Genomic DNA, 23,089 nt, shown 5'->3' with positions numbered 1-23,089 from the left:
CTTATCCTTATCGTGGTCGTGTGGTCGTTTCTCAGCTACCATAGGCTAAGAGACGGGGTACACCCTGGGCAGAAAGAACCAGACAGAACCCTGGAACCATGAGGAGAACGAGCAAACTAACATGCTAACCACTGTGCCACCGTGCTGCCCGGGCTGGGCTCAATTCAGTTTTATTTAAACTGTGTCATCTCAAGGTAAATTGGAATTGAAAGTATGCAAAAATGTTGTAGAGGAGAAACCCACAGACCCAACATATGTGATAGAGGAAGGAGGCAGCCATCTGCAGGTGACCTAACTATCTCAGATATTGAACCTACACCTGCAAAGATGACTACAGAAAAACACAAGGAAAGAGGCTGGTCAGAAACCTGTATGCCACTGCACTCCAGCATGATGTCACAGTTTAGAAAGTTTTCATTGGAAGTCGCTTCTCAGATTCTTTAGTACATTAACTGTCAACCAACCAAACTATTTTATTGACAGAAATTACACATCAGGGTCATTTACTATGCTCTAATATGCTTTCAAATGTCTCTATTAGTATTTAGACTATACTACCTCTACTATCTAAATTATTGTAATTTAATTAATTATAGCTTTTAATCATTTTTAGCATTCCGCTAGATCTTTATACCAAACTTGACTGAAAGTGGACCTTCCTCCAAAAGTTACCAACTGTTTGTCCAATCAAACAGTCACAGAGATCAGCATCAGAGGGTAATTGGGCCTCAAACATTGTGCCCTTAAAATCCCTTAAAGTAGCCTGTCCTGCATGCCTGCTTTAGTTTTATTTAAGGGTATCTCTGAAATTGATTCTAGTGTTCTTGGCCGTGAAAATATAGTGATTACAAATTAGAACAACACAAAAATAGTTGTAGGGAAAAAAGACTGATTTAGTAAAAGATTATTGCAATTAATTTCACAATAGTACACAGAAATATAGCTTAAATCCTAAATGACCCCACCCAGCCACTTGGTTAATGGTTTCAATCCAGAAACCAGAAAATTGCTGGACAATGGAGTGATGGATTTACAAGAAAAAAACTTTATGTCAAATTATGAGAGGGAAAAAAAAGTGACTTTAAAGGAAGAGAAAAATATGTGAGGAAAAAAACTGCAACTTTATGAGAAAAAAACCCTTCAAATTATGATAGAGAAATGTGGCAACTTTATAGTGATGGAAGCAAATGACAACAAGAAGAAAGCAGCAAAGGCATTTGATGCAAAAACTGACAAATATACAAGGAAAACATTGAAAATGTATGAGGATGCAGAACCCCCTCCCTCAATATTTGAACCTGACTAGAAAATGAGAAGAGTGGCAATTTCCCAAGGGAGACACAGGCAACTTTGGGAAAAAAGTGGGAGATTTAGGAGAAAAAGACAGCCCTCATTTGATACGCCCCTTTTAAAAGAGCTAAGATGGTGATGTCAGATGTTCAGAATGGGACTTGACACACCAGTGAATGACATCATGGTGGATACTTCCACCGTTTTTTTAAGAGACCCATGAAAGATTAGCTGACGCTTGTTTGTTCCACAGGTTTTCTTTTCAAATGTGCACATGGAAGAGTCCAGACCAGGACTTGCAGAGACTAGACAGAACGTTCTGCCTTTAGTCATGCAACTCTTCATTTATTGGACTCTGCACTGCATAATGGGAGATTGTGCAAGTCAGAATTACCCACTGAGCCTCAGTGCACAGAAACAAAGAAACATGAAGACCAGAAGGCAGGCAACACCCATTTTTGACTTTTTATTACCAAGAATACAAAATATATCTACATTCACATACCACTTACTGTAGCATGACTCACAACATAGATTTCAAGTAAACTCCATCCAATTGAATTATCAAAATCTACCTCCACATCTCTCCCAGTTTGGAAAATCCTTTTGGTGTTTGTGTGTGATTTACGTTTTTTTTTTTATTCTTTCCTTCTTCTAAAATGTCTTTCATTTGTCCTTTTTACAGTTGGCACTTGATGCAGGTTCTCAATGTCTCTGTAGTCCACAGGATCGGAGGATTAAGCCACATTTGTGTGGGGACAGAAAAGCAACACAGTATCTCTAACAGGACAGATCAAGCCTCGTTGCCACCAGACTCCGGCTGGCACGGTGGTGGATCCAAAATGAAAGGCGACTCGGTCGGGCGTTTGTCCACATGTAGTCCTTTCCGCTGTGCCACATGTCTCAGATGAGATTTAAACATCCACTAAGACAAATCCAAGATTTTATTTCATTTTTTTAATAAAATGCTTCCCTCTCATCCTAATGAATGGATACCTGCTTTATGTTTTGGAGTTACAATACAAAGAGCTTAAAAATGGTACAAAAACAATAATACAGTAAACATATTAACTCTGAAACCCCACATGGGACTACGACATCGCCGTCTCCGCAGCACGTCATATGACATTTAGAGATGCAGCTTCTCACACGGATTGAAAACAAAGGCAGTTACATCATGTATGTTACAACGTATGCGTGATCTTTTGAAGATTTCCTCGCATGGCAGAGGCTTAAAGTACAGTCTCGGCTTGAAGGACCCAAATAACTTAGCAGAACATATAAATACAGCAAGTGGAACAAAGAAATAAATTAAGACCTGCCACGGATGGAACAAAAACACGACTGCAGCAACGACTCCTCGCTTTGATTCTTCAAGCCCATCTCTGGCATAAATTGCTCGGCGTCTTGAATCGAAGGGGCTCTGCCTGTGGCTGGGTCAGGCAGTTGAAGTTGGCGTGTGCTTTGAAGCCGTTCCTCAGCTTGGCCCCCAAGAGGCTGCCAGATTCGGCCTGCCTGTGAAGCCCGTCTCTGGGGTAGATTTAAAACCTGCTGCAGGCCTTCAAGGCTGTGGAGAATAGAGGCTTCGGCAGGATTTTGATTTCTAACAGTCATGGATGTGGCCATGAGTACATCTCAGCTTTGTTGTTGTCACTTCTTGGTTGTTTCTGTGTCTTTTTAAAAAAAAAATCTTTTCATACGTCCGTTTGTAAAGGAAAAGGCCCCGTCGTCCTACCACAGTGGAGGACTGTTTGTCTCCAGCACGCCGTACATCTCAGCAAGTTTTTTAAAGCGAGGCCCCCAGTCATTCAGGTAGTCGTACTCATGGTCGGTGTTTGAGGTTCCAGATTGCATCGAGCTGAGGGACTCCGCGACAGAGCCTTCCCCCTCGTAAGCGTACGTCTGCAGGGAGTCGTAAGGCGGGGCGCACGGGTCCATGTCGGCTTCCAGGAGCTTCGCCAGCACGTATCCGTGAACATTGCTGTCCCCGCTGCCGCCGCCCATGACACATGCCTGAGGGACGTATCGGGACAGGCTTTCGATCTCCGGCAGCATGTCCTGTCTCATCTTGCCCGGATGGTGGTGCGCCTCACGAGGGTTCCACATGGCGGCGATGTCGAAGGCCTCGGTGTCTTCTTCGCCACCGCCTTCATCATCATAGCGCACGATGTTTTCATGCACGTTCTCCTCCTCGTCACACAGGTAGGGCTTCTTACGATGGGTCCGCAGGGAAAGCATGAGCAGGATCATCACTGTTATAAAGGGAAAAAATGAATGAGTATAGAGGCCATAAGGAATCAGTGGTTTAAGTAAATGCTGTGACAGACACGGTTATTCATTTTTAAAATTCTTGGTGTTTTAATGTTAAAATGTAAAACCAAGCCTCGACCTCTGCAGCTACAAACCAACAATTGAAGTTCTAGTGGCTCTATAGACTCCCATCTTTTATATACAGTCTATTATAGCTCATGGCAAAAGGTCAAGACCGGGGTTTTCAAACATAAGGCCGGGGGTCCAGAAAGGCTCCAATGGGGCCGCTGGATGGCTTTGGAATATTTGAAGGAGTGCATAGATTTTTAACTTTTATAATAAGGACTCAACTTACTTATTCACATCTATGAATAATTAACTAACTCTGGGAATAGGAGCAAGTATAAAAACATTACCAACTGATACAAAGCTCAAATAAAGATATTTTTAGAAAACACTATTTCATAACCCTTCAGCTCAAATACATCAACAGTGTTCAAGAAGAAACGCTTGTGCCATCAAAACCAAAATTACTGCATCTACGAGGAAAAAAATAAAATTCACAAGAAGGCGAGCAAGGATGTTTTAAGAAAATTTACTGCTGCCTGTCAGAGCAGCAGAGCGAGTCAACCTGCTGAGCCCTCCTACCCGCAGCTACAGGTCTGCAGGGAGAGATAAAGCGGGTCCGTATCGTCCCCTGGGGAACTGAAAGTGTGATGCTACAGGGCAGCTGGTGCTAATGAATGCTAGACTTTCTGCGAGGGTGAGAAAATAAATCCATATTTAATCCTACAATGATGTCACACTGGGAGATGCCTCCTTTTTTGCAAACAGACTTTTTAGCCTTCGGCTGTTGTGTTGTGTCACGTCTTGGGTGATCTAAGATCTCTCGGCAGGCTGCATATTTTGCGCACTTTGCTTTTTAAGTTCAGCTTCAGGGTTGATTACCTTCTTCAGAGGGGGTATCACAAATATTTAAAGTAGCACACCGACTCGCTGAAAGGTCAGGGTGTAAAACAAAGTGCGGCAGTGATTTTAATCACGGCCCGCTCCTACCCCTGAGGCTCGCCCTCAGCTGGTTCTTTCACATCCTACAACAGGAGATTAAAATGTGGTCTGACTTGGAAAATGTTTTCCAGCCACATATTCCAGCAGTTTACGGCAGCTGCATGATGTCTTTCTGCATTTGTGCACTTCACGTTTGACCTGTCAATCAGACAGGCGTCCAAAATGAGACGAACCGTGAAGATTTCGGTGCAGAAAAAGGTTCTCGTCGTGCTGGGTTTCCAACATGACATTCACAGTTTGTGCAGAGCATGATTGGACAAATCAGGGACAACTGTTTCACCAATGTTTTTCTTTTTTAAAACAGCGATTGCAGGACTCAAGGATAAAACCACAAAATGGAGACCAAACGCAACATTTTATAAATATTCACAAATATTAAACATGCCTAACCCTTATCCCTTTAAATCTCACTTGTTACACAGGACACTTCAGGGTAAGTATAGTGGAAGGTTTTACTACAGATTCTCAGTGCTTTGTCCTTTAATTTCAGGTAGGTTTAGGTCATTAATCTGAATTCACTATAGATAATAAAATCTTGTTTTGTAGCAGACTGTAAATATGCTTAAAATTTGGCATGTTAGCATGGAAGTCTAAGGGCATTGGTTCTTGTCTCATGGAGCCAGCCTCAAGTGGCCATTGCAGGAACTGCAGTTTTTGGCACTCTCTTTATATTAAAACTCAAACGTTCGTTCCCTTTAATATGTAAGAATAATAAACCATGTAGGGCAGCAGCACTTATGTGTGTCACCTAAACTTAGGCTTTGTGAGCTTTTAGCTGACACGGTTATTTGCACATCATCGTAACAGCAGCTCACCCAGCAAGACGAAAATGCAGGCCAGGATGGCGATCAGAGCCCCCCTGCTGAGGCTGGCGGGCAGGCTGTAGGCCTCAGCGTTGCATGACATGACGTTGCCCTCCTGGTCGCAGCTACACACACGTATAGTCAGCGTGCTGGTGCTACTCTGAACCGGCTGCTCACTGTCCGAGATGAAAATGGGCAAATAGAAGACGGTCTGGTCTTGCTGTGACCAACCGCCACGGCGTGTCAGGATCCACGCTGTGTTGTCTGGAAGCGAACACAGAGGTCACAAAAAGATCAAGTTAGTGTTCAGAAATACAACAATAAGATGCTTAGTGTGAGGTAGCTGATAGCAGCAGGGTTTCATGTATGTGCTGCGTTCAGGGTAACTGAACACGCGGAGGAGTCATGGGATGGTGGTGAGAATTGAAGACGAGCACAGCTGTGAAGAGGAAATGTCGACTGAAGCTACTAAATATCACACCTATTACTCACAGAGGCTTATTTCAAGACACTGATCTTTACTGTCAATATATAGCAGGAAAAAAGAGTTTTAACTCATTCACTGCCATTGACGTCTATAGCCGTCAATTGCAGTGAATGAGTCAATGGGTTTAACTCATTCACTGCCAATCGCTGGCAGTGAATGAGTTAATAGCCTCACATACATTTGATCATCTCCCACGGTTTCTACAGCTGTTACTGTAGTTAAAATTATGTATTAAAATATCCTTTAGTGCAATATTTCTGTCTAGCCTGAGGGAGAAAAAGTTAGCAAAATTATCTGATTGTTCTAAATTGCTATAAATATAATTCTGCTTTGCATTCCCTTCCCCACGCCCCTAGAATGTAATTATAATGGAGAAACACTGAATCCTTCATTATATTTTTTATTAAGTAAATGAAGATATTTGAGAAGAATCATCTTTAACAATATCAAGAACATGAAGATTCATAAGAATGTGAATTGTGTGTTTTAATGAAAGGAATTAAAAGTCCTTAGCAAGTTCTAAAATTTGATAAATACAAATGACACTTCATATTTGCATAACTGATTTAGAAAAAATGAAGCCAAAACACAGCATGTGTGGTGAATACCAAGTATACCCAAAGAGGAAAGACATCTGCAATGATCTTATAGAAGCAACTATCGCTGGACATTAGTCTGGAAAAGTTACACAATCTTTTTCAAACAATCTGAAGTCATTCTGCAATGAGAGATTCTTCATAAGTGGAAGTTGCCAGGAGTGGACATCCCAGCAAACTCAACCCAAGGTCAGACTGTGCAATGCTCAAAGAAATTGAGATGGGTTTTAAACAATTTGTACAGGTGTCAGTTAACATGCTATATGTTAAAATTCTGTTACAACTAGGAGAAGACGGAAGATGGTTAGTTTGCCAGGGTTGCCAGGTATAGGCCTGTTCTCTCTAAAAAACAACATGGCAGCATGGCTTAGGTTTGCAAAATTGCATCTGAACAAACCACGAGACTTCTGCATTAATGTCCTCTGGACAGAAAAGACCAAAGTGGAGATGTTTGGCTATAATGTACAGCAAGTACCAATCACAGCATGCCAGCACTAACGCCCCATACCAAGTGGTGAAGGGGTGATGATTTGGCACAGGCACAGGACCTGGCCACCTTACAGTACTTGACTTGACCATGAACTCCAGAGTATCTGCCTCCACTTACAAGTATTCTAGAGCCAGTTTTGAGACCATATGTCTGGCAGCTTCATCGAAACTGAATCATGCAACAGGACAATGATCCCAAATACAGCAGCAACTCTACAACAGACTGGCCGAAAAAAGAAGCGGTGATACAGTGTAGTTTTTGTTAAAAAAAAACACACATGCTGCAGTTCATTTGAGGTTGTATTTTAATAATAATTTTAAAATTTTGACTTGCAGATTATTTTTAATTATGTCCTGATTCATAAGACCTTAGAACAGAAGGAAGCTGTACTTGCTTTTTACCACGACTGCATTAAAATGTAAAAACCATGAATATTTACTGCTGGGCTGCATACTTCCATACTACATATTTTACTGTGGATGCTGCTCTTCCATAGATAAGGAGAAACAGCGATCTTATTTTACTGGTCCAACTCACTAGAAATCAAATTAGCCTGCATGGAAAACTCGTGCATGACACAGAACCGTGACCGAACGTGTACCTTGGTTATCTTTCAGGGTGAAGTTAGGGTTGTTGACGGCCTCTGGAGCCAAGCTGTAGTAGAAGTGCTGCCCACCAAGCGGCTCGTCTGGATCTACTGCTGTCACGGTCTGGATCAGCTGGATTACAGACATGAAAGTCATATTTAAAATCTGCTAATGGCTTATTTCACTTTCAGCAAGAAATGATAGTCGAACAGATGTTATGTAGTGGAGAAAAATGTGTTTTTCTGGAGTACAGGTAAGGGTGGTATAAAATGTGTCTCAGATTTTACTCTAAGAGCACCAGAATATAAATTATACAAGTATTTTATCATCATTAATGACTTACAGGGACTTATTCCAAACACTGATGCAAACTGGTGTCTCCGTACCTGCCCTGCTTTGGCATTTTCACACACATACGCCTCCAGGTAGTGCATCAGCGACGGAGGATTATCATTCACATCCAGGACCCTCACAGCCACCGACACACTTGCGATCTGTGTGGGGTTATCTGCAGGGAAACGCAAACTGGTCAGAGGCTGATGGACGGAGATAAATGACTCTGAGAAATCCTAAGGTGCAGCATGTTTGCTGTAAAAGATTTACGGAGGAGCTCAGCAGGATCCTCACAGATTACAGTCCTGTTATTCCCCATTACAGCCTGCCATTTGCATACCCTAACCAGCTGTGTAATAAGCTGTGAAAACACAATTAGTGCAAAGTAACTACTTTCTCAGTTTTCATCACATGATCCATCCATCAGAGGTGTGAGATTAGCTCTCGAGGTCAAAGCTCCACGTGGTCTTACTGTGCTTTAATATTCACTGCAGTGAGCGTGCTCCAACTTTGCTGAAGTTGAAGATTTGGTAAATTAATAATCTACGAATTAGTTTAGTTCAAATTGAACTACACTGTGTAACAAATTAAAGTTCTGACACAATCTCCAAATTAATTATCACTTTTGGTAACAAAGTGTTGACTCAATCCTAAACACATTGTCAAAATTCTTAAAAAAAATTTCACTTAATGCTTTCAGTTCTCACATAATCACCTTTTTAATTACTAGTATTGTTAGTGTCCGACTGCTTTTTGTGTTTAATTTAGGACATTTAGCAGTTTTTGGACTCAATTACATTATTACAAGTAACACAAGTTTGTCATTAAGAAGCTAATGTAAAATTGTTGACACATCATAACACACATACCTTTCACAAACATGGCTCAATCTCAGTAATCTTATGTCCACAGGTCTAAAAATACTTATATCACAACTATAAAGTTACAATTTCATGTGAGTTCCTCGTTATTTTTGCTCTTGAATTTACAGCAACATATAAAAAGCTACTCATTTTTAAAGTATGAAGTGAAAATAAGGACTGTGAAGTAGAGAGAAAGTTTTTTATCGTCAGCTTTGCTTTGTTCCGGTACATTGAAATTTTTTCCCTCTTCCTCTCTGTGCCCTTTCCGTCTCCGTCACATCTTTAATTAGCCACCATGCGGGAAGTTCTTTAATTAGTCATTAATTCAATTACCATCTCCTTTAAGGTGTGTCTACCAAACAAAGGCACAAACAGACAAACAAAGCAAAGGGAGGAGGGGTGAAGGTGACTTTCGGGGCTACCAGCTGTGTGCGGCTCTGCGGGGCATCTCCTGCTCAGCGTTACATAACTCTGCAAGAGCTGTTCTCAAAAAATCAGTCAGTCTGCGTTCATTCAAGTTTACTCCATCCACCTGTTTGTTTCTGTTTTCTGCATAAAGCCGCTGAATGAATCTCACAGTTTTCTGCTGTTAAGTCCTTAAATTCAAACAGTTATTTAAATTTGAGCTGCAGTTTTACAGGTTATGATAACTGTATGCATGATTGATTTCTATATTTTTGAAATGTTAGCACTAATCTGTGTCACGTAGTGCTCCCATACCACCTATGGATGCACATGCTGTTCAAAAACTACTTTAGTCTTTAAATAGAGACTACACTGTAATGGCATAAAAGCAGCAAAAGCAGAACTCAGTTACAGCCAGATGTGTCTTTATTTGCATGTGTATAAGACGTACTCATCTCCATGGCGAGGATGGTGATGTTGTGCCAGCCGACTTCCTCTCGGTCTAGCGAGCGCACCGTCATCAGTGACCCGGAGGTGATTTCGATGTAGAAGTACTTGTCGGGGTCACTGGATCTGTCGATGGAGTACCTGGTGACACAAGATGATGACATAATGACAACAGTGATAAATAAAATGCACCATTATGTAATTTTAAGTGGTTCATAGGGTAATGCATGCAAGCACACATAATCCAGTGCGTGACCCATGCGTGGATGTGTGTGATAAGATGCAGGCTGGAAACTCCTGAGGGAACTATGAGAAGAGGCTCCAGATAAGACTTAATCAGAGTATCTGCATCCTCTGCCAAACTTCCAACATGTTGGGACATGCAGACCTGCAGAGTGCCGCCCTGGCTCGTTTCCTGCCACCGTGGGCCATTTTCCAGAAACGCTCTTTTGAGAGAGACACGCAGCAACAACAACAACAACCGGCCACACTCACACACACAGGAGGAGAGGGATGAAGAGCGCATCCTCTTCCAGGCTGTGGAGCATAAACCAGTTTATTCACACAGAGATGGAGCTCACCTGTCACTGCCATGCTCTCCTCTCACCTGGAAGAGCCGCAAATGTGTGTTTCAACCAGGAAACAAGCATATGTGTGTAAATCTGTGATCTGATGATAACTTGCATGTTGTTGCACTTTCATTTTTTCCAAACATAAGGAAAAAAAGGAAAGTAAACTGTATTCTGTTAAATTCCTTAAAGGAACGTTAAAATGATGGTATAACAGAGCGTCAGTGACGTAAGATTTTCTTCTGCAGTTATATTGGAGCAGTGAATACTAGACAGCACTTATTGAGCAGAAAATCTCTCATATGCTGAGGCAAGACTAGCATGCACAGATGATCAATAATAGCTTATGAAAAACCCACTTTTGTGCTATTTTGAACTTTTATAATTTGATTTGAGAGCAATGCATTCACGCAGATATAACACATCTTCTCCTTCACTGCATCCACGAACCTCCTCCGAGGCCTTCTTCTTTTCCTCCTGTCTGGCAGCTCCATCTTCAACATCCTCCAAATAAAAGTTTTAGCATCTTCAGCTCTGCCACCTCCAGCTCGACCTTCTATCTGCTTGTTTCACTCTTGCTGCTAACCTTTAGTCAGAAATCACTCCTGACACTCATTTCCACCCACACCACCCTGCCAGCACCCTCTCCTTCATCACTTTTGTGCATCGTCCATTGTTTTGGATTGTTTATGTCACACAGCGGAAATTTGTGTTTTTATGTTTTATCAATCTGTGTATTGGTACATAGTGTTGATTTTATTTGCATGATTTTATAGTGATATTTATATTGCATGTTTGTTTATTGATATTTATACTGCATGGTTTTATCCTCATATTTATATTGGTGTTAATGTTGTACCATGTTCCTTTAACCCACTGTGGACTAAACAGATAATTGTAGGCACCTGTGAGGTGGGGGCGTTCCCCAAGGTGGCCTATCAGCCGCCAGGTTGACCTGTTAAAGGGGATGGTGAGCGCAGAGACAAAGGAGAGAGGAGTGACGCACGAAGGGTGAGGAGGCGAAAAAGGAACGCGTGCAACCCCGCACGTGTGTGGAACGAACTGCTGCCTGACTGTGGGGCGCCGCGAGTTGTTCGGCGATCCAGTCCTAACGGCAGGAACGGCAACAGTGGGTGGCGATGGCTGCAATGCACGACAGGGCAGGGATGCCCCTCTGCCTGCATCTGACGGTGAGACGAGGGAGGCCGTGTTCAGGTGTGGAGTGGGGCGGGACTGTGCGGCGACGCGCTGTCAGGAGGAGACAGGTCTGCGATAGGAGCCCCCTCCCTGGTCTGTTGCTGACGAGTTTTACCATACTGGAAGAGAAGTTCCTCTCCTGTCTCCTTCATATAAGGACCATTCGCCCATGTGTGGCTGGACTGTGGGATTATGGGACTATGGGAGAATAATTTTAGTATATGGAAAACATGTTTTAGCCTTGTTTTAATATTGTATAGTTATTTCTGCCGGCAGGGTTTTTAGCGGGTTGCAACACTACTTTTATTGTATATGGGGAATTTTGTCTTGTATTTGTGACTCTGGCTGTGTTTTTTTTATTATGGAAATAAATGGTGTTTGAAGCCAGCTTAGTTTCTGTGCCCTGAGCGCTGACCCACCCACTCCCCTTTTTCGCTTGTATGTATACCAGACGTGGTGGTGAAGATTTAGGTCCACCAGTCTTAGCGGCTACATTTACCAGAGGTTTTTAAACTCGGGTACCTTCACTAACTGTACATCACACACATGCATTGTGTCTTGCTTCCATTGACATTCATTCCTCTTTTCTCCAGACCATACCTCCACCTCTGCAGCTCTCTTACTTTCACTACAGATCACAGTGTCATCTGCAAACACCAGTCTTCACCGTAGACTTGTATCTGACCTTATCTGTCAACCTGTCAAACAATAAGGGGCTCAGACCAGATATCTATATATGTAATCCTACCCCCACCTTGAACCCATCTGTCACTCGTACTGCACATCTTATCACTCTCTCGTTGTCCATGTTCATGTCTAGCACCACTTTCTCTCCCACTCATAACTTCTTCATGTAGTACCACAGTTCCTCCTCATGTAACCTGTCATATGCTTTGTTTTTCACTGCTGCAAATCCTGATATTTTAGTCTGAACTTGCCCTGGTTAAGTCTTCTCTTTTAATAAATATGACCAGTTTTATTTGTCTCGTAGAAGCGCATTAAATGCATCACATCATACTGACACAGGCAACATACTGAAGGAAGAAATATTTTTGCCTTTAAATGACTAATTAACACACATGCTGTTGTGATCATCACCAGATGCAGATATCAAATGTTTAATAAAAGTCTGTTGCTGGCACACTGAGGCATTAGCAGCAGACTGTGCTTGCAGACTTGCTCGCTGTGCGCATTTTTGACTGACTGCCGACAGGAAACGGTCGTGATTGGCATGTCTGCCGCTGGCGAGGATCTCCCTGAAGGATCTCTATTAATATCACTGGTCCACAGTCCTGAGGAGGGGGGGAGGGGGCAGTGTGTGTGAAAAAGCAGGTGAAAAAGTGTGAGGTGAGTGCATACATATGTATCTGCCAGTCACGCTGCAGCGCAGAAAGGACGGAGAGATGACAGATGAGGCAGACAGAGACACTGAAGGTCACCTGCTGCTTGTTGTTATCTGCCATCTGATGTTGCTGTTGCTGCAACAGCCGATTCCTCAGTTATCTGCAGCTCCCATTGCCAAAACTCGCTTTTTGAAAATCTCTCACTGATGCTCGTCCAGCCCTGAAGATTTTAGTGACACGACATTTTCAGACTGCAACTTCAGCTGCTCTGAATCCTGTTGCTTCCAGATATTAGAAATCAGTTTTCTGCTGATGGTCGTGATTGGGTCTTTTATTAATCATCAAAACCTTGGATGACTACCTGTAGATCTCCCATAGCAAAAAAATAGTCTTAGAGTTACTTTTGCTAGTCTCTCTGTCACATCAGTAAACGAGGATTACTTTATAAACTCGGCCACTTGTGTCAGCCCATATAAAATAAAACATTGAGCTCATTTTCAAATTCTTACTCTAAAAGTCATTAAGGAGGATTATCCAGTGTTAGAGTTGAACACAAATCATTAACCAATGATTGTGAAGTTTCACAAATTTTTCTTTCCTGTTTTGAAGTGTTAAAAAGAAGCTGATTAAAAAGAAGATGGACTGTTTGTTCTGTTCTTTTCTTTGGAGACAAGCTTCTTCAACAGCTTCAGAACTTCAAGTGAACAAGCTCAGCTTTTACTGATCATAGACAGACATGTGCGAGAAGTCTCCTGGTCCTCATTACTAGGCCATAATAAGAAAAACAACTTTTACTGTCAATAAATAGCAGGCTTTTATAACAGTGAGTCAGTAAAGAATGATGCATTTGAACTTGTACTAAGAACTTCCAGAATACCGCAGCCACTTCAGTCGCAGCAGTACATGGTAACCTCGAGCGTTGGCTGCATCTTGTGATTTTAAGAAGCCTCAGTCTTCAAACAGCAAACAAAAGGGCTGTTTTTAGGGAAATGGGGGGGGAGAAAAAAAATCAGTTTTCTGCTATGAGGTTCATTTAAAAAAACCAAAAATAAAACACATTCTCTAGGCCAAGAGAGTATTTTTTAATGTGTCCTGAACAATAGTTCTCCAGGCTTTTCTTTGGACATTGGCTGCTTTTTCACTTATTTTCTGTCCAGTCCTTGTAAGAATATTTTAAAACCATATAATCCTGACCTATGAGTCATTCAAGGATAAAAAGGCATCTAACTGAAGGGATGAACCAGTGTTGCATCTACACATAACAGAGCACTTAGCAAAGAACCACCACCTCCTTAGCCACTTTTTCACTACCAGCCTGTTGCAAAAACGCATAAACATATTTCCCCATTTCTTTAGTTGAATGTATGAAAGATGTCAAACTGTCAAATAGAATTTTTCTACCAACAAGATGATTCTTGAAGAGCTTTTAGCTGAAAACCTGATATATCTAAGCATGGCAGTGTCCTTAAAAGATTGTGAAAATGAAGGACAAAGGAAGAAATGGCTCATTGCCACATTCACCTATTCATACAGACACTTTTTTCTGTCCTTAAGTGCTTTCTATCTAACATTCATACACATTCACAGCCATCTGTAAAACACGGTGGTTTGAGCCCACTTTACAGACAGGAGAAATTGTCAAAATTGATCAAATTATGAACACAAAGAAGTACAGTCAGATTTGTATCCAACATGTAACACCATCTGGAATCTATCTCATTAGTAATGGCTAAATCTTTCAGCATGACAATGATTTCAAACACATTGCCAGTGCAGTAAAATCATACCTGGGTAGAAAAACACAATCAGTCGTAGATTGTCCTCCTCAGAGCTCGGACCTCCACATTACAGAAGAAGTTTGGGGTCATCTGAAGGTAGCTAACATCCAAAGATGAGCTTTTCCTTCAAGAAGGTTGGAGAATTGTTCCTAAAGACTACTTAAATAAATGATAAGGAAGCTTTCCTAAGACAGTTCAGGCTGTGTTGAAAAATAAAGGTGCTCCTACCAGAAATCGACTCTCAAGCTCATTAGGATCCTCAAAACTGTTTCTGTAAATATTTTCTGTGTTTTGTTTTGCATGTGTTGCAGGTATGCACATGTATGTCCATGTACATTTGGACATGTTTAAATAAATCACCTATTTCCTCATCTCACTAGCAAAATATGAAGAAATGGGGGATGACTTAAGACTTGCAGTACTGTTATACAGGTGAGTTGCATGACGTGTTACCTGTCAGTGAAGGGGGAAACAATAGAAGTCAATATCTATGAGTGAAAGAGGACGAAAACCCTGACACAGCACTCGGGTTAAACTGCTGAGTGTCCGTGCAGACGGATGAAGTGAGCAGCAAACACACACAGGAGTCATCTACATCTTTACTTTTCACCCTGATCGAGGTGGAAAAAAGGGAAAGCTGGGACGAGGTGCAGCTTGTGTGAAGCACTCAGTCACCCCCGCAGCCGCTCATTCCTTCAGATGATTAATAGCCTAATTAAAAGGCTTTATGTCTAATTAGTTTATGAAAGGTGCAGTCTGGACGATCAACGCACCACGCAACATCTGTTCTACCTGAGCACAAACCAGACTGAAATAAATGACATACGTCGTCAGCATCTCTACTTCTGCGTGGTCTTTGGTTGTTACACAGATTAGTCCTCTATCTCGTGTCAGCTGTCCTGCTCTGAACATACATGTGGATAAATGGGAGCTCAGTCATATCAGCCTGCAGCTGCAGCCAGCTGTGAGTTGTGTTGTGATGCTGCCCCCTGCTGGTAAACAGGTTACTTTACTCTTATTTTACTTTAAACTAATGAAAATGCAGATTTGACTAAATATGATGCTCCAGATAGACTGCAGTTATTACATTATTAAATTAATGAATTGACAACGCTTGTAAAATTGTGATGAAATTAATGAAAATTACCGACATATTTTAAATACATTTTGGTTTATAAGTTTCCAAGCTTATAGAAGAGTTGCTTAAAAAATATCCATATTTAAAGGTGAAGAGTGGGAATTTTTTTTTAACTTCTGTTTTAAATTCACCTCTCAGTGCATAAGTTTAATCTCTGAGAGAACCCAAACACATTCTGTGAGTCTGTCTTGGTTCCAGTTGACTGGTTTTAGTCAATGGTGGGATGGATAATTTGTTTGCCGAACACAAATTAACTCATTGATGCATCTCAGAATTGGTTCAGTTTACTGCTTCTGAAGCCAGTGGTCTCAGAAGCTGATCGAGGCTGGGCTGTTGGCATGCAGGATGTTGGCATGCATATCCATGAGAGCACCATACCTGATCTGATTGTTTCTGGTGGAATCTGAGCTACCGAGATGAGGCATTCCAACCTAAGCTTGTGCCATATACAGACTTCTCTAGCCAACATTTAGTCCCTGTGTCTCTGAACATGTTGGGTTGATGCCTTCATCAGGCTCAATCAGTGACCTTTGCACCCACTGAAGGCTACACTTATCCAAGAATGGAGAAAAAATCCTCAGATACAGATTGTGCAGTCCATGTTTAGACAGTGACTGCTAGCATCACATCCAGATAAGGCCACACCTTATATCAAGCATCTTGTGTCTACATATATTACAGTGTTGGTGCATAAAATCTGAAGCCAGTAGAAACAACAAAGAGGACTTTCAGCAGATTGTTTCTGTCACACATCTGCACAGAAATTCTGCTAAATCAAACCATGCGAAGCACATAACTGGAGCATTATCACAAAAAATAGAAACTTTGCCTTTGAGGTGGTTTTTGTCGTATCAAGGGTATTTATTGACCTATTTAAATGCTTAAAATGTAGACTAAACTCTTGCACAGTAAGCATGTTTGCAGTAAAACTGCAAAACTACTGAAGCACACAAAATCTGGAGTGGTTTATTTGTCATCCTCACCTCACAGTGTTGTTGGCAGCATCCGGATCCCTCGCTGACACGGTCTTCACCATAGTCCCGATCTCTGCGTCCTCTGGCAGCTCGACGTAGTACGCCGGCGAGTCGAACAGCGGGGGCTCGTCCACGTCCTCTATGCTCACGTGCACGATGGTGACGTCCTTGAAGGGCCCGCGGTGGCGAAAGGCCGGATCCAAGTGGGTGTTGGCTCCCTCCACCTTTAGAGTGTAGCTTGGCTTGATCTCAAAGTTTAGCGGCTGATGGGGTAACACACAAAAAGATTTTAAACCTTTAAAAAAGAACTCTGGGGTTAAGACGTTGATTGAGATTAAAAGGTTAAACTGCTGGTATTTCATGGTAAAATCAGCAAACGCTGGGCCTATCTGCTAGGAACTGTCCAGCTCAAAATAAAAAAATAAATATTAAGTATTTATTTCAGTGCTGAATTTACTGAAGAGATGCTGCAAAAAGAATGTGATCTTTCCCTCACTCAAGGTGAAATTAAATTGATAGATTCCTGAAGGGACTTTTGAGTGTAGGACAAAGAAGGCTTTCAGCCTTTTGTAAATGATAAAAAATGGACTGTTTCTTTTTAAAAAAAAAAAAAAGAAATTGGATAGTTAATATCTATATCATAATATCATCTTTATCTCTATCACAGATCTTTAGTCTGTACCTTTTTCACTGTGATGATGCCAAAGAGGTTTGTAGGGTCGGTGCTGATGTCAAAGGTGTCCCTTCCATCCCCATCGATGATGCTGTACTTCATCTCAGCATTGACCCCAATGTCCCTGTCCTTCGCCCAGATGCGTCCCACCACCGACCCCACAGGAGCCGACTCAGGAATGCTCATCTGGTACAGCCCTGAAGACACAGATTAACATGAGTGTAATCAAACGGGTTCACTTTTCAGTCCTCTAGAGGGAGCCAAACCTCTTCGGCTCCTCTTGTCTCCAAACCACATCTCAAGCCGGATGAAATAAATGGCTCCATAAACGCCTCACAATTGGGTTATCTACTGTCTCATGGGTCGGCTTGAATTTCATCTACCGTTTAACCTCAAAGAAGAGGTGACAGCTGCCCAATTTGTGGAGCTCCCCGCAGCCTTAAAGCGAAACGCTTGCACATTGTGTTTGTCGGAGGGGAATCCCTGAAGCTCTTCACAACCGATCAAAGTTCCATCAGAGTGATGGCGTTAATTGGTTTGGGGACTGGTGATGGAGGAGGAAGTGGGCGCTGGGTGTTTTCTTTGTCTAAGAGCGAAGCCACCGGTCGGCCAAGCCGAGATGACCGCAGACAGTTAGACAAACCCCTGACCTAATGAGAGAAGTAGAAATTGGTATATTGAAAGAGACAGCATGGGGCGTCTGGTGGCTGGGAAGAAGGAGAAGAGGGAGGGAGGGAGGAGGCCAGAGGGTAAATGACTGGGGATTGGTGGCTAGAAGTGGACAGAGGGGCTAATGGCTTGGGTTCTCCAGAGAAATGAAGTGGATAGATGTAGAGATGAATAGTTTTGCACAGTTCTTATTGGGGGCAGTTTTAAAAATACACAAAGCACACCACGAGTGAGGTGTCAACCCTGAAACTAAACAGTGATCTCAGGGCCATTTCAGGGCTCTGAATTTGGGTTCCTGGCCTGTCTCAGCTGCAGCACGCTCAGGCTGTACTATAATGCACAAGGCAGAGTTCAGTGTAAAGTCAGCATCATTTTAAGGCCAAGCTTCCAGAAAGCAAAAACACCAACTGGCTCAAAATCGAGACTTAATCCTACTTCTTACCAAAAATAATAAAACAGTATCAGTATTATGCTGAACCATAAAAATATACAAAACTGCATGATAAGGTCTTCCTAAAGAACGACATCTGAGCTTTCTCCAGAGACTCCAAAACTTAACTTTGAAAAGAGGACTTCTTATGAAGATTAAAAAAAGTGTTTACTGCAGTAGAAGTTAAATGGTTGTTTGTTTTTCCTTTTAGTTCAGTCATTTGTCTGATAAAAATTAAGAGCTAATTTGTGGACTGCTGGTTGGACAAATCAGCTCACTGGAAGAATATCTTCTGACATTTAAAGTAATGCTTTGTTTCAGCCCTCATTACCTCAGGGAGTCATAGCTCAAAGCTGCACAGTTTGTATATACTCAGAGGCTTTTTCTTTTTCTTTTCGAAGTTTTCCTGCAGTATATCACACGCTGCTGTTTCATAGCTGCTGAGACAAAGTACATGTTGCTCCTCCTCGAGGCTGATATGGGTTCAGGTAGAAAATCAATAAAACTAAGAAAAACATCTGCAGAGGGTTGCTTACTTTGGTCAAACATGGGCGGGTTGTCGTTGATGTCGCTGAGCGTGATGTTGACAGTAGTGGTGCCGGCTAGCCCCCCCAGCTGCCCGCCCATGTCCTTCGCCTGGATGACCACAGTGTAGTTTTCTCTGGTCTCGCGGTCCATGTCTGCCAGGGACACACGGACCACGCCTAAAAACAGAGAGGCAAATTAAAGGTCAGTTGACACAGACTGAGGTGAAACAGCCAAAGGATGGTGTCCTGAAATGAACGTAAAACCTTGATGATCAACTGATTTTATATTGATCTCTGTCTGTTCATGAGGGATTTTTCCAGCATCTCGTTGAATCTGTGCATGAAGATTTACGCAAGTCATGAAGGCAAAAAGAGTTCAAACCCATCGCTAGCAAGGTGTACCAAATAAAGTCGACAGTAAATGTGCATTCTGCTACATACAAAAGGTGATCTGCTGGTGCCTGGGGGGCTTGAGAGGAGTCCAGTGTCATCCTAATACACATGCATGCATAAATCATCCTCGCACCACACACCACAACTAATTAGTTTCTCTAATTTAGAGTCCCCCACCCAAACACACATTACTGTTATTTCTCATTTGGATATCCAATATGTTAGTATGATATGATGTTATGGCAACTGTACACTGTTTTTAAATTATAAATTGTGCAAGCTAGCAGAATGGCAGTCTAGTTTATGCCTGATGAAAAATGAAAAATGTTTTTTTTAGAAATCATAATTAATATTTTCCTCATTAATGATGCATCTCACAAACCATCCTCTGTTTTTCAGAATGTTAATTTTTATGCAGATTAACCACTGTGCCTGCGGACATATGTGCAATCTGTGCATCGTTACAGTGGATGCCACTTAAGCCCAATAATCTCATTGTCATGTTAATGAAACCAGGTTCAAATTACTTTTTTGGCTTTGTGACATGGTGCATTATCATGCTGAGAGCAGTCATTAGGAGATTGTAAACCATGCGAATGACCAGGAACGTTTAAGGGGAGACATGGTATTCAGATAATAATGAATCAAAATCTACAGGCAAATGTCCCAGACCACAAAGAGTCAATCAACGCCCAAGCTGAGAAATATGAAAGCCAATCATCTTGTTGCACTGAGACATGCACAGAGCAGAGGTTTGGGACAATTTTAATTGTGCAGCAGCAGACATATCTACTTGTTAATGTGGTAGAAATGTTGATAAGCATTCTTTTTGCTTTGCTGTTGTAGCCATAGCATGACTTTAGATTGCATTTGTCCAGAGCTTTTGTGGGACAAGCAGACACTGACCAAGTTAGCACAGATGTGCAAAAAGCTGCAGCTTTCAAAAACATCTTTATAGCCTGATATAAAAAAATTTTTCTGGCCTTTACGGATAGTTTCTCTACAAAGGGCACTACGTTTTGAATCATCAACCTGGATGAGTTAGGGGTCTGGCACAAGCAGATGAATGCACAGGTATTTGCCATAGACAGTACATACGATGTAGCCAAATTAAAAATTGGTCAGAAAGGACTGTTATCCTGGTGATGCTCACTCGTTCACTTGCTAATTGATTTTGATTTATTTATAGCGTGACTTCACCAACCAGTGAGACGCATCATGTTCCTATGTTCCTGTTTATTCTGTCTTTGGTAGTTGGTAGACTTCACCTCTGCTAATGGGAGTCAACGAACTGGACCTCTGAACCGCCTAATTGAATTACCTGACAAATAATATTGGCCGCTGCTAAAAACAGCCTGCCCAAGAAGCTTTTGTTTCAGTTTGGGTGAGAAAATCTAGTTAATTAGCACTAATTAGCAGGTATAGGTGTTGCACTCATACAATTTGCCAATTTCTCATCCAAGAGGTTTTAGGTTTTAACAGCTGATGGGATTCTCAGCCAGTTAAACCCTGGTGGAGTTGTCACCTTGGAAGTAGACCTGAGGTTTGACTTATGCTGTTATCATGAGAGTTATTAGGGTCAGATGCATCTAGATGTGAATGGGAGTTGAAACAGATGGGATCTCAAAATATATCTGTAGGCGACTGATCGATGATATCATTTTCAAGGACCTAAAAAAAGAGTTGCCTTCAAGCACCTAAGACTACCATGACTTTGAAAAAAAAAATAACAACAATGTGGTGGTGGTCATGAAGATGTAATAATGTCCTTTTTAGATTCTATTTTGAGTCAAAAGAATCAAACTTTGTGGCTTCATATTTAGTGGACTTCAAAATAATTTTGCAGTACCTGACTTAACGTGACTTGCTTCTAGAAAAGGTCAACTGTGGTACTGAAACATCATCTCTGACCATAGATTTGAGCCTGCTATCTGCAGCTTTAGGACAAAAAGGAGACTAATCAGACCAAGATACATTTTTGTCCAGTTTTAGTGAGTCTGTGACCTCTGCTGCCTCAGTCAGACTCAATGTGGTCCTTTGCTGTTGTAGCCTGTCCACCTCTGACTCAAATGCTTTCTTTCTCAGCACGGACGTGAAGATTGGTTATCTATGCTACTGTCTGCCAGCTCCAACCGGTCTGCCAGCTGACCTCTCACCTAACTGAACTCCAGAAGCAGCTGTGGTGGAAATCTCACAATATCAGCAGTTGGAGAAAAACCACATTACTCCTGATTCTGATGTTTTATGTTTAGATTAAGTAAGCATTCGGACTTATCTGCAGACTTTAATGTTTTGCTCTGCAAACACATGATTGCGTGATCAGATGAGCACATAATTACACAGATGCACAGGTGTTCCTAATGAAGTTATCACTCATGTCAGTGTCCTAATCAAGAAGTGGAAATAATCACATTTACTTTAGTTCGAACTGAAAATGAGAGCAAAGAAAAGTAAGAAATTGTTGCTTCTAGAGGATTAAATAAGGTATTTTTTTGCATAGCTGCACAGTTAAAGTGCACGTAACCAACCTCAACCCTGCAACCTCACTATTGGCTTACAGCCTAATTTCTCTGAATCACATTTGCGTGCTTTTTTCAATTGCTTTTATTTTAAATCTGCAGCACAATTCATGCAAGGTAAAAGTTTTGTGCTACAGAATCAGAAAAGGAGTTCAAGTTGCGGGCAGCTCCAAGGCTGTCTGTGTTTAAGTTGTACATTGTGGCAGCACCAATAAAAGCTGTGCCTATAGTCGAGGCAGTGAGGCTGATTGATGGCTGCAGAGCCGACCTACAGCAGCAGCGGTAGCAGTAGTCTGACTGGCTGTTGATGGGCAGTGCACCCTCAGCGGTTTGGCAACAGATTCTGTGCTGACAAAGAAACGGGACAGCTGTGTTAAACACTGGCCAGAGGTACTAATGGATTTTTGGACATGGTAGTAAATCCTTTAACCACATCCTAGAAAGCTACAGGTTTAAAGAAATCTTCCTCTTTTACAAGTTATGTTTACCTTATTTTTATATGCTGTTATTTTGTAAAACACGCTGGCCAACCAATAATCTTTATTCTTCTTCTTTGAAAAGATACCTGGCTGCAGTAGTTTGATCTAATTCAGACCCAAGAGTATTGGAGAGGTCTCTCACGCTTGTGGGTTGATAATTTAGTTCATCCCAAAGCTGTTAGATGGTCAAAGTCAGAGCTTTGTCTGAACAAGTCCAGTTTTTTTCCACACCATGCTGTACGCTGGCTTCACGCACTGAAGCACTGTCATGTTGAAACAGGAAAATGATAAATACACAAAGGTGGAAGTGCACTACCAAAAATGTCTCCACTTTTTTAAACACCCTCAGTGTGTAAATATTCCTGTCTCCCTTTTTGGGATCGTCTGTTGTCATCCTGAGGTCCCTGGTTAGTCTCCATGTTGCTGTACTCTGTTTCTTATCTGCAGTTAGTATTCGTGCATTATTCTTCCTGTCTTTTGGGGGCAGCTGTGGCTGGTTGGATGGTTGGATACTTGGCTCCTCCCATCAATGGTCTGAAGCACCATTGAGTAAGATGCTGAACCAGCTAGTTACCCCAGTGCTTCATGTGTGTAATGTTATGTCTAGATAAAAACACTGTATGAATGTATGTGTGACACTAGGAGTGTTAAAATGGTGTAGTTGCATACTTGACAACATTTAATTAGTTAACTGGATGCAACATAATGGAATATTAGTTGGTAAAAGGCACTAACATCACTAAAAAAAGACACAAAATCTAGTTCAGTGACTCAAATTAGA

At 41.7% G+C, this 23,089-nt stretch overlaps 1 protein-coding gene across 1 annotated transcript in view; it reads right to left on the bottom strand.

The window, feature by feature from the left end:
• Positions 1–1,758: 1,758 nt before the first annotated feature.
• Positions 1,759–23,089, bottom strand: part of LOC147322275 (cadherin-20-like) — a 99,299-nt gene continuing 77,968 nt past the window's right edge. Inside the window, exons 6-13 of the mRNA XM_086306756.1 lie at positions 18,927–19,094; positions 17,301–17,488; positions 16,628–16,881; positions 9,624–9,760; positions 7,958–8,079; positions 7,586–7,703; positions 5,424–5,675; positions 1,759–3,542 (exon numbers count right to left, since the gene is read on the bottom strand). Of these exons, the coding sequence (XP_086162882.1) occupies positions 3,022–3,542; positions 5,424–5,675; positions 7,586–7,703; positions 7,958–8,079; positions 9,624–9,760; positions 16,628–16,881; positions 17,301–17,488; positions 18,927–19,094 (1,760 nt within the window). The 3' untranslated portion in view covers positions 1,759–3,021. The remainder of the gene's footprint in view (positions 3,543–5,423; positions 5,676–7,585; positions 7,704–7,957; positions 8,080–9,623; positions 9,761–16,627; positions 16,882–17,300; positions 17,489–18,926; positions 19,095–23,089) is intronic.

The sequence above is a fragment of the Aulonocara sp. 'chitande type north' Nkhata Bay genome, linkage group LG9, assembly GCF_057382095.1.
Source record: "Aulonocara sp. 'chitande type north' Nkhata Bay isolate Kocher_YH1m ecotype deep benthic linkage group LG9, A_spYH_male_GT1.1, whole genome shotgun sequence".
Lineage (NCBI taxonomy): Eukaryota > Metazoa > Chordata > Actinopteri > Cichliformes > Cichlidae > Aulonocara > Aulonocara sp. 'chitande type north' Nkhata Bay.
Note: the sequence above shows the minus strand (reverse complement) of the source record. Positions and strands in the feature narration are given on the sequence as shown.